Source organism: Talpa europaea, assembly GCF_964194135.1.
Source record: "Talpa europaea genome assembly, chromosome: 9".
NCBI classification, from domain to species: domain Eukaryota; kingdom Metazoa; phylum Chordata; class Mammalia; order Eulipotyphla; family Talpidae; genus Talpa; species Talpa europaea.
Window position 1 is genome coordinate 86,641,375 of NC_140076.1, and position 11,744 is coordinate 86,653,118.

Consider the following 11,744-nt stretch of genomic DNA (forward strand, 5'->3'; position numbering starts at 1 on the left):
AATTGTCAGAGTGCAGATTAAGTTAGCACTTGATAAAGACTACCTGGTAGCCAAATATACTGTAGCTCTTCAATTGTTCCTCTAACATCACATTCAATCATATCTGCTGCACAGCTACTATTGGCAGGCATGGTGCTGGGTCTGAGGGATGCATGCTGACATGGACCACTCACAAGCACATGCCACAATCTCTGATCTTCTCAATGCTTTCTAAAATGCATATGGATTCACCTTAAAGAACTTCATCAATTTAACTATTCTCTTCTACTGCCATTAGGAGAGAAGTTATTTTATCTTCAATTGCCCAAATAATTATTTCTAACTTAAGACCTCTTGGCAGGTAAGTGGCAGAAGGTGCCAAATTATAGAGCAAGGGAAATGAAACTTGGCAATAAAAAAGTTGATAGAATGCCAACAAAATGAGCCCTAGCAAGAGCCAATGGGCTAAAGACATCCCATATTTTTCCATAGAGAAAAGGATAGTATAAACCTATTCTCTCCCTGTTTAATAAAATACATATTTTGCAAATAAAATGCATAACTGGAAGAAATATATAAATCTTGGGCTTGTATCTTTTAAAAATTTATAACTATCTACTCTCTTCTTCCCCTCATCATGTTATATTAAATAATTTATCCTTTTAACACAGATTTGATTCTTTATCATATATTGGATGCTTTAAATGTGGTTTTTCTCATCACTCACTGGAAGTGATGTATTGGAGACTGAAAAATCTTTTCCAGTTATATTTTTCCAAATTACTCAGTAACAGGGAGCAGCTAAATATTCCCCAATAGTTTAGTTTTTGCAGTAACTGTTTTCCTTCTAAATCTTTGACATCTCATCTCAGTCTCCTTTGCTAGTTTCCTCTTCTCTCCTCAACCCATAAATATTATCATGTCCTAGGGTCAATCTTGGGTCAATGTCTTTTCCTTACCAACATTCTTGCCTAAATCATCTCAATGATTCCTGTGACTTTAAATGCAATTTATTCACAAATGACTTTCCCAACATGGGTCTCTGGAAAGATTTACCACATGGAACTCTCAAGTCTGCATTATCATCTACTTCAAATGTCCACATAGATGTCTAATGGTCATCTCAAACTTTACCTGAACCAAAGAGAGTTCAATTCCCTCTGATCCCCAAGGTTCTCACCCCAGTCTTTCCCGTACCAATAACAAGAATCTCATACTAAGAAGCTCCTTTACCTTGTACTCAATCCAAATGTTGGAGGAGAGTCTGGATTTATCCTTTTTCTTCACTTTCCATGTTCTAATGGAAGGTTCTGTTAATCTCCTAAACACCTCCAAATTCACACACTTCTCTTCATTGCCACTGACACTTCTCTTATCTAAGTGCCAGTGCCTCTCATCTGGGATTGAGAGAATGCTGACACCTAACCACTGGACCATGATAGAACCTTGCTTCTCAGCTGGGCTAGAGATATGACCTTCTTACTGATCTCCCTGCTTCTACCTTTGTCTCCTTGTAATTAATTCGGGAAAAAGAAACAGTCCAATCAACTGAAATCAAGATCATGTTATTCCTCGCTCAAAATCCTACAGTGATGTATTTTCCTTCTTACTGAAATAATAGTGCATTATAACATTGCACACATTTCAGATGCTCATCATGGAGAATCAACATGAACATACACTACAATCAGTTCACTACTAAAAGTTCAAATCATTTCCTCTTTTAATAGTGTGTTTCAAAGTATTTTTTATGACATGCCAAAATGTACATTGAGTTTGAGAAAAACCAAATAATATCAGGATAGAAACAGAGTGAAAGAGTAGTAGCTGTGTAAATATGAAACAAATTGATATATAAAACTTTAAAAATTTACCATTTATATGGTATTTAAATCCAGTTTTCTGATTTAAATTCAGTTCTCTGAGAATACTCAGGGTTTGTTAAGTGAAAATGTATACTATAAAATATTCTCTGCCAAGGAACTAACAGCAAAGGATAAAATACAAATAAGCTAATCAACAAGAACTGGAAGGTAACATAGGCAAATTACAACCCAGTTTTAATGAAGTGATGAGGATGTGGCTAATCGTTGCCTTTGATGCTTACTGGTATTTTAAAAATTGGTTTGACACAATATACCACCAAACAGAACTGGAAATGGTAATCAAGCACAAAACCCTTCGCTCACTAGAAAATTGTCCTTTCTGGAGGTGCTTGGAGACAAAAGCCCAACTCATTCTCTACACCAGTATTTCTCAACTAGAGACAGCTTCACCATGCACAGCACACTTGGCAATTTCTAGAAACGGGTATGGTTTTATAAATGCAAGTGGACCTCTAGTATCTAGTGAGCAGAGGTGGCTACCACTGAACTTTATACAATGACATGGTCAAGGAATTCTGCTATAGAATGATCCTACCCTAAAACTAAGAACCCCCCTCACCCAACCAGCAGAGTTAACAAATAGACTTTTCTCTGATATTCCCTCTTATAGGCATTCTCAAGATCATTTAATCATTGAGGGAGGGAAACAGAGGTCAGAGCACATTGAACCACACAGCAGGCAATTCTAAAATATGCAACTTGAGATGAACATGACTTCATCTACAGACTAAGCCTATACTCAGCCCTTCATTTCATGCACACAATTTTGCTCAAAGCTATAGCAGAGAATTTCCCTAAGAGTTAACCAAGACAAATAGATTTATAAACTTCAGATATCATATGGCATTGTTTAAAAAGGGATGTATAATTCTAGAGATGGAATCTTAATAATGAACTTTATTTATACTAGGTGGGGTGGAGGAAGGAAAACTCTGGAAAGAGAAGAAAAATACTCAACCATCTTTAAAAGAATTATTTGCAGGAGAAATTGATCGAAAATCACAAAAATGGGTGTTCTCAATGGAAAAAAAAGTTCACTTTGTAAATGTGGGTCATGTGAAATATAAGAAAAAATGGGGAAGGGGGTGGTCTTCTCATATACTGATGCCTACAGCATAAAGTCACTGAAGTAGTTTACAGTTCTTGAATGTAGATCCATTATTAACACTTCTTGTCAATTATTGATGGTAATAACCATTAAGAATAATGGCTAACCATGAAGATTAAGCAGAATCAGAAAATTCTACTGGAGCAGTAGAAAAACTGTTAGACAAGTTTACAAACAACATGTATTTCTTTCTGAAATCCATTCAGAAGCAAAGATATGATACCATAAGCAATACCCTAGATTTTTCAAAATCTTATATAAATCTTCCTTTATATTGGGTTTAAACTGTGCTCAGTGTAAGTATATCAAGAACAGGAATCCTGTCTTACATTTAATACACACTGAAGAAAGTACCTACATGAAAAAATTATCTCAAAGAAATTAAGATTTTTTTTCACGGTGAAGAGCATGTAGAGTAACAGTAACATTTGAGGAAGGATCAGTTTATGTGATTCATGCACTGTTTCCAGGGGAAAAATAATCAAAGCAAACGACATAAAAATGGGGTCCTCAAGGAATAGAAATGCTATGTTTAATGAGGTCTTGCTACATTTAACCAGTATAACTGGTTAAGATTGGGGATGTATAGTCCCTTATTTGCTCGCTGTGTGACCTTGAACAACTCACTTAACATCTCTGGTTCTCAGATTCCATTTTTGTGTGTGTGTGTGTGTAAATAGGTTGACAGCAGTCATCTCACTGTTTCTAAAGGAGGATTGGATGAGATAATCAGCACTATTATGATTGGATGATAACATCAACATGATAACTGCACAAGTTAAGGACTGGATAAGCAGTCACTATAATTATTTCTATGAGTGTTATGGCGATGGTGGGAAATATCAGACACTGTGGAAGAGACGTGGGAGATAAGGGGAAGAAGGAGAAGGAATACTAGGTAGGAGAACTTCTCAGTATCATTTATTTAGAATTAAGGTCCCCTTACCATCCTTCCATGTGTCACGGGTAACTTCACTAACCCATTATCCACAATGGCTAATTTAAACCTCCTCTAATCTCAGTAGAAAGTGTTTCTGATGTCAAGGAAACTATAGAATTCTTCAGACAAGAAATCCTTAACTTCTTGTCCTGCTGCCCCAATCCACCTCCCACTGCAACCTACTCCTTTCTAAAGGTTATTTCTCTTCCAAATTATACATGGCTCCTTTTATCCATTGCCCTCTTACCACTTCACTTCAGATTCAAACCTCTCAAATGTGCAGTCCTCCACAAACAAGTCCTCTTCTGACATTTTATCCATCAGCTCCAATTCCCACATCTGGGAGAAGAGTCTCAGGACTTATTTTCATTGATCACTCTGGCATCTGATACAAGTGGCCATTTCCTTCTCTTTTAAACTCTCTTGAGCCTCAACTTCTAAGATCTCCTCCTAACTCTGAGGGCTGCATAGGTACTTAATAATCTACTTTGTGGGTTCCTTTTCATTTTTTTACCACTCAAAGTACAGTGCTTGCCAAATCTCCATTTCTAGCTGTCTTCTCACTCTCCCCTTTTAATTGTACCCACTTACACAATGATAAGCACCATTTACATGCTGACAGTGTCCAAGTTCACGTCTCTAGTCATGGCTTCTTACACAGCTCCAGACCTGAATTTTCTAGTTACCTACTGGTTATCTCCCTTTGGAGAGTTGGATGTGTAGAAGAGCCAACATTCCCCAAATTGAGCTCTTTCTCTGCTCAAGCCTCATTCCCCTACCCCACCCCACCTTCCTAACCAGCTGCTCTCCCTATATCCTTGGTGTCGATTTCAACACTATCAGAAGCTTGGGATTCACCAAGTCCTGTTGCTTCACCTTATGGATGCCCTGACTGTATACTCTTTTCTTTCCACTTCTGTCTTAGTTCACCAATACTTCCTGGATTTTTGTAGTTCTGCTCTACCTCGATTCTCTTTCCACATGTCAGGAACATTTTCCTGTAGCATGAAATCTGCTCATGAGATTCTTTTATTTGTATCCTTGCATGAGCCCCTACAGCCTTTGGAACAAAATTTAAACTCTTCAGCAAGCCACCAAAATGGTCTCCATGATTTGATCACCAAGTAAGTTCTAACTACCAACTCTTACCACCTCTTTTCTCCCACTCAACTTCAGTCATGTTAAGCTACTTGCAAATCCTTCACACCACTTATTTTTCCTGTGTCTTTTTCTGCTTTAGGCTTCTTTCTTCTTGGAATACCTATTCACAGACTGTCTTTTCTATGTCACATCCTAATATTCAACACTTCCAATATGCCCAGTGTATTTCCTCTCTCAAAGCACTTATGCCTTGATTCTTTCTACATTTGTTGATTTAAGCAGTGGATTTAAGGCTGTGATTCTATATTCTGTTTCCTCACTTACATGGTACGGTGTCTAGTGAATAAAAACAACTACCTACTGTGACCGTAAATACTTCAACCAGTATTGTGGCATTTATCAGAAGTCAAAACAGCCAACCAAACATTGCACAGAGAGTAAAACCAGAGCTACTATCATCTTGTCTATGTGCATGTTATGAACAACTACCATCAGTAGTGAAATCAACAACTGAGCAACATGTGAGACAGACACTACTCAATGGGCTGCTAAGAAAAAGTTTTAGGGAAAAATATATGATTTCTGCTAAGCATAAGTATAGCAGGAGCCTGCAGTAGAACTAAGAACAGACTCAGAAAGTTTTATGGGGTCAGACTTATCAGAGGACAAGTCACTCTTTTTCACTACTCTGTTGCTAACGCCTGCCACCTGATAGCATCATAGTAGCCACTAAAAAAGTATTTGTGTTGAACTGAATTTTAAAATGTGCAGCTGGTGATACAAGAAAACATCTGTTTATAAAAAAGGCAGTACTTTTTACCATTCACCATTCCATAAAAAGGTAATTTGTGTATGTGTTTACTAGAACTCTTTCCTCAAAAGTGAAATATTGCTTCACTCTTTGGTTGGCAAATGTGTTGTTTCAAGATGGAGAAGAATTTGCTTTAAATGAAGAGAAAGCTATTTCAATCCGTAATCCTCAGAGCCAATTTTGGATCTTAAAATGCACTTTTCATCAAAGAATCTTAACAAAAAAATTCCTGCCAATTTAACCAAGAGATCCAAAAATATTTCATTCCAAAGCCAAGCTTTCTGCTCAGGAGCATTCTCAACGAGATGTCATTCTTCCAAAGATCTTGTACTGAGCCAACAGTCACCTGAGTCACCTCGTCCAACTACCATCATCACCTTCCTGAAGCAAGAAGTCACAATGGCATGCATTTAGGAATTTGGCATTTTCCTGACATTTACACTTGGTTTCCAAGTTCACCTGCAACTTCTTTCTACCTAACAGAGTATTTGAATAATCCAAGCCAGAGACACAGGTAACATGTCTAACCTCGTTAGAAACACAGGGAAACTGAGACCTAATAATAATAAAGTACCCACCCAAGACACACTTCGGGAAGCAGCAGAGTTGACGGTGTGAGGGCAGTTGTCTTGGGTGCTAGCCTGGAGTTCAGTCATATTGGGTGCTGCTCATTGAACACCAATACTTTTCACATGTATGACTTTATTAATTATGGTAGTCATTGTAGAGAGGTAAGATGGAATTATTCCTACTCTTGAACAGGTGAAGAAATTGAGTCCCGTCTAATGGTGAATTTCAGCCAGATGACTAACCAGCAGAACCAGCAGCCAAGATGCCACGTGGTTCAGGGTCTTGCCTTCATCATCACTGACTAGTTGGGTGACCCACATGGATACAGGCCTCTTTCCTTTCAGGCCTGTGTCCTGACAATTTCTATGGTCAAGTATCTCCTCGAAAGGCAGACTTGCTCTAATAAAAGAAAGTTCTCATTGCCAGAGGACACAATGGATAATGAGGCAGAAACATGTGTGTTGATCAATTTTGAGGTTTCACTTAAATAATCAATTGACTGTTTTTTTCAAAACTGAATAGAATCACAAGACCCCTGATTCTTTTCCACCTGAACATGGGACTCAATGTGGCACTGGCATCTTCTTATTTTATGTAGACACCAGTGATGGAATTTCCCAAGTGTTGCTTCAAATCCAATAACTGTATTTTTAAAACAATAATATCATACCTTACAAAATGTCTCTTTGAAGGATTCATTTAAGGTCATCAAGACTGCTTGCTGAAATAAGTGTTAATTTTTCAACAAGTAAAGATGTGTCTGGACAAGTCCACGTGTGTTGGCATTAGGCTAAGAAAGGAATCTGGCATGGAATTTTTAACACTTGGTTCTAATCATTAATGCTGCAGTCCTGTCCTATTTACAACCTGACATTTGTTTTTGCACTTTCAACATCCCATGATTTTGCAGCTACAGTAAATAGCTTTAAGAAATGACACCTCGCCTTAGCTGGGTCTATATTTTGACTAGCAGGTCTTGGCATTATGTCCACCTCAGCTATCTCTCCAAAATGCTGTATTCAGATATAAAATGAGAAAAAAAAAAAACTTAAGAGGAGGGGAAAAAACCTCTACTACTGTAAACTTTGGGATATAATACACAAAAGTTCTTAGCTAACCTACAAGAGTCAACTTCTAATTATTTCATCATTGCCTCTTTGGATCCTAAATATTTCTTAACTTTTCAATAAAATGTCAATTTTTTTTTTTTTGTGATGCTCTAAAGAGGAAGGTAGTTAAATTTGGGGGAAGAAAAGAGCATCAGTAAAGCAAAATGTCAAAGAAAGGTTTCTAAATGAACCACTTTTAGGACACATAGGACCATAGCTGGTTTCTCTATCACTTTGCTTTTAAAGACACAATTCAGACTCAAGCCTCTGAGACTTAGGAGGTCACCCATAGTAGGACACTTTAAATTTTTTATGGTAAAACTTAAAATATAAAATGATAGGAGGCCAATCAAGTGCCACCAAAGTGATGTTAATATATATGAGAAATTCAAGTTTCCCAAGACAGTATTTTCTAGCTCCACAACAGATTTTAATAATGTGTGGTTCTGAATCATTCAACTTTGCTTTTAGCCTGAGTGTATATTCTATATAGAAAAAGTTTCCAATAATTATAAGATGATACGTGTCATTAAACATCACTGAATTAGTGGAATATTCCCTCAAGGAGTCATAAGATGTTTTGTAATCTTGTGACACCTCAGGATTTATGAACTGTCTTTGGGGATTGTATAGGAATGAGGTAGGTTATTTGAACTTCTCTATTTGAATCCTGGGGATATGCAATTTTGTGTAATACTGATTGAGAGAATATCCATCACCTAACACTTTGGCTCTCTTCAGTTAGTCTGTAAGGATCCTAATTCACAAGTCCTCACTGCTGGTCTACAAGTGTTTTGCACAAAACCTGACACACCCCAAACACCCATTTCTAGGCAGAACCTGATGTAACACAACCTTCGAAAATGTACTGGGTACAGTCCAGCTCGAAAGTTAACACTGGCATCTTACACATAAATGTGGCTTTTATAGAGGGTATATTCCCAAGGAGAAAACTTCAAAAACACAAGAGAAAAGTCAGTGGGGAGACAGCCCAGAGAGTGATGGGTTGGGGGGAGGGGGGATCTTGGAACACTGGACTTTGTCTTGTATGTCTGCAGTGCCCAGATATGGGCACCAGGGGGCGCTCCTGCATGACGCAAACCCCCCACAAGTGTTCCCGGGTCAGGATTTTTCTTTAACATTTGCCCCAAATCCTAAGAGGTACCCCAGAGGCTGCTTCTATCCATAAATTGGTGGAGCTTTGAACATGTGGTGAATAACATCACAATTGGAGAGGAAACATCAGTCTGAGTCTGCCTTTTGAAAAAATTGACATGGTGTCAATTTTTATTTTATTTTGGTGGACAGAAGGGCTTAAAGGAGGCAGCAAGTGATGGGGTGGAGGTGCTGTCCACAAGCTGTAAAGAGGCTATCTCCAAAAGCAACAAGTGGACATCAGTAGCCCAGGGGCAGGTATTCACCCTTTTTGTTAACAGATTAGTTTGTAGGATAGATTTTCAGTGAAAGGTGGAATCAAAACCCTCTCCTCTTCCCCGGATTTCACCCAAAATCAGAAAAATCACCTGATGCACCGAGCATACCCTTGAACCTTAGGGAAGTGGCTTCTGCAGGGGGTCTCCAGCCTGCTGGCTGCGTTTTGCAAGTGAATATGTGATGGATTTAACAAGCTCTTTGCCATTTTCCAAGTATCAGAATCAGGGTGGAAAAGTCCTTAGGCACCAGAAGGAGTCAGCTCTGAAACTTCCAACACACTGAGTTCCAGAGCAAAATCCCTCGTCCTGTCTCCACTTCATACTCATACTCACGCACACGCACCCCACCCTCAGGGGCTTGCTCTATCCTCTCTCTTCCCCAAAAGAAGGTCTTCAGAGACACAACCTTAAACCCGAATACTCACCATATTGACTTCGGAAACCATGTCGATGCTGGCAATATCAATATTCATTCCCACGGCCACGGGGGGACCTGCAAAGCAAGATGGCCAGTCACGTGATTTCTCAGAACTTCATTCATTCTTAGCAAGTCTTGTCTCTGGCATGGGATGCTTTGTCCCAACTCCCTCATCACTGCTCCCCCTCAAATTCTTCAATTCCCTGTTCCTTTTATTGGAAGGGTGTGAGGGCTCCCCGTGGAAGTAATCGATTGAACGTGCACACACGGGTCCTGATGGGTAAGGGATTCCAGCTCTGTCTGTACATGTAGCTGACAAAACCACAAGATCCTGCCAGTGGGAGGGAATTTTACATATTGCACTGAAAACCCCTCCTCTTCCTCATTCTTTCCCACCCCCTTGGGTGCACAGGTTTTAACTCTGAGTTTGCTTAAGAGTCTGAAGCAAAATAAAAGGGATGCATAAGCATGTCTAAGGTGCCAGAAAGAGAGGCTCCTGCTCCTTCTTCCCCATACCTTCCTAACTGCCCCCCACGCCCCCCACAGGTCCTCCCCACAGCACCCCACACCCTGCCTTGAGGATTCCAGGACTGAATAATATTCAGACACAGGCACTTTAAACCATGGCTAGAACTCTTTGGAAGTAGGCAGGCACTGGGGGTTAATGCCTCTTCTCCACTAATTGTCTGCACATCTTGTCCTCAAAAATGTTCACCATGGCCTTCAAGAAGTGGGTACCTCTGGGCACACCACTGACTAAACTTAGGGGCTTGTGCCTCAAGGAAGCAAAAACAGTGAAATAGGATTTCTAACAGTGAAATCAAACGACAGCTGTCACCAGTATACACCAGGAGGGTCTCCCTGAAAGACATCTAAGTGTTGGACAGTAACAAACCAGCCCAAGTTTGGATCAGTTTCTCAATTATAGGGACACAGAGGCACATCCAGTCCACCACATGTACCCACAGAGAGGGAGAAAGAAGGCACAGCGTGCACAGAGCTCAAAAGACAGCTGAGGATCTAGCTGGGCTGTTTCTTATTTCCAAGGCAACCCCATTACCTCCAAAATCAGGTCTCAGGCGAATATCATAGCCTTTCAGGAGTCTATCCACCGTCTCTTTAACCAGCGACATATTACTAGGGTCATTGACGCTAAAGAAAGAAAAGACAATAAGCAGGCATCAATAAGTAAGCCGGCACAGCGTCTTCAGCATCTATCTGATCCACACTACAGATCCCTGCTCACAGAGGTATGCAGACAGAGCCCTTCAAAGTGAGAAAGGAAAAAGAAACGCGGGCACACTTACCTCTGCGCACAGACAGCGGCGATGATTAAGGGGAATGACCAAATCCCAAAGTAGCCCCTTTTCCGGACTCTCCACATCCCTTTAGTTTTTGATGGGAATGAGGGTTTCACTGAAGAGAAGAGAACCAACTTAGTCTGCCCAGTGCGGTAATTCTAATGTGAGGCGCATGCGCACGGCGTACCAAAACATCAAAGGGGCAGCGGCGGCTGCCTGGGACCTAGCAGATTTTCTTGTTAAGGGAAAAAAAAAAAAAAATTAAAGGGGAAAAAGGAAAAACATATGCATGTCTAATATTTACCTATCTGAATAATATAGAAAAGTCACTGCACAAGAGCCCCCAGGGGCAAAGCTTTGTAGTCCTTTCGTGAAGACAAAAACAACCAGAGCGTCTGGGTAAGTTTGGGTAGTTGCAGGGGGCAGCTTTGCACCTCGCGCGGGTTGTGATGTGTGTGTGTGTGTGTGTGTGTGTGTGTGTGTGATTCCTCTTAACCATGCAAAAACCAGATTAGGAATTGAGGGTTAGCAGGCATGGGGTGCTAGGGAGCCCACTTCTGGTCTCAGCGAGCAGACAGAGGAGACGAGTTTGAACTTTATTTCGTGGGCGCACAGCATCCCCTGCCTGGGGCGAGACGGGTGCTGGAGGTGGGAGAAGCGCTTGGGGCGGCGGGGTGGGGAGGGAGGCAGGAGTCGGAGCGGGAGCAAAGAAACCAATGGGAGGAGTGCTGAGCAATCCCCGGGATTTGGGGCGCGGGAAGGGGGGGTGGTGGAGAATAAGAAGACACGGAAAAATCAAAAAAGGAAGCAAGAACAGGAAAAAGAAGAAGAAAATGATGTCTGGTCTTTTCTAGGAGTGAAGGCGCAAGCTGTTCACTACTCACGAGCGGGTTCTTTCTCCTCCTCACCCTTCGCCCCCTATCCCCAGAGAAGAAGAAAACCTCGGGGTCCCGGTTTCTCGTCGTGTGTGACGTGCCTGACCCGCTAGTCCCGAGTATTTATAGCAGGAGGAAGGGGGTGGGCGAGGGGAGCCGAAAGGCAACGCTGCCTCTCCAGGTTTCGGGGTGGTTCTGCATTGGGAGATTATT

General features: G+C 40.7%; 1 protein-coding gene across 2 annotated transcripts in view; it reads right to left on the bottom strand.

Moving 5' to 3' along the window:
- Positions 1 to 10,739, bottom strand: part of GABRB2 (gamma-aminobutyric acid type A receptor subunit beta2) — a gene marked incomplete at both ends in the record, with an annotated part of 238,879 nt that extends 228,140 nt beyond the window's left edge. For both annotated transcript variants that reach the window (XM_084242952.1, XM_084242951.1), the window contains 3 exons: positions 9,363 to 9,430; positions 10,416 to 10,507; positions 10,663 to 10,739. In XM_084242952.1, the coding sequence (XP_084099078.1) occupies positions 9,363 to 9,430; positions 10,416 to 10,507; positions 10,663 to 10,739 (237 nt within the window). The remainder of the gene's footprint in view (positions 1 to 9,362; positions 9,431 to 10,415; positions 10,508 to 10,662) is intronic.
- Positions 10,740 to 11,744: the final 1,005 nt, after the last annotated feature.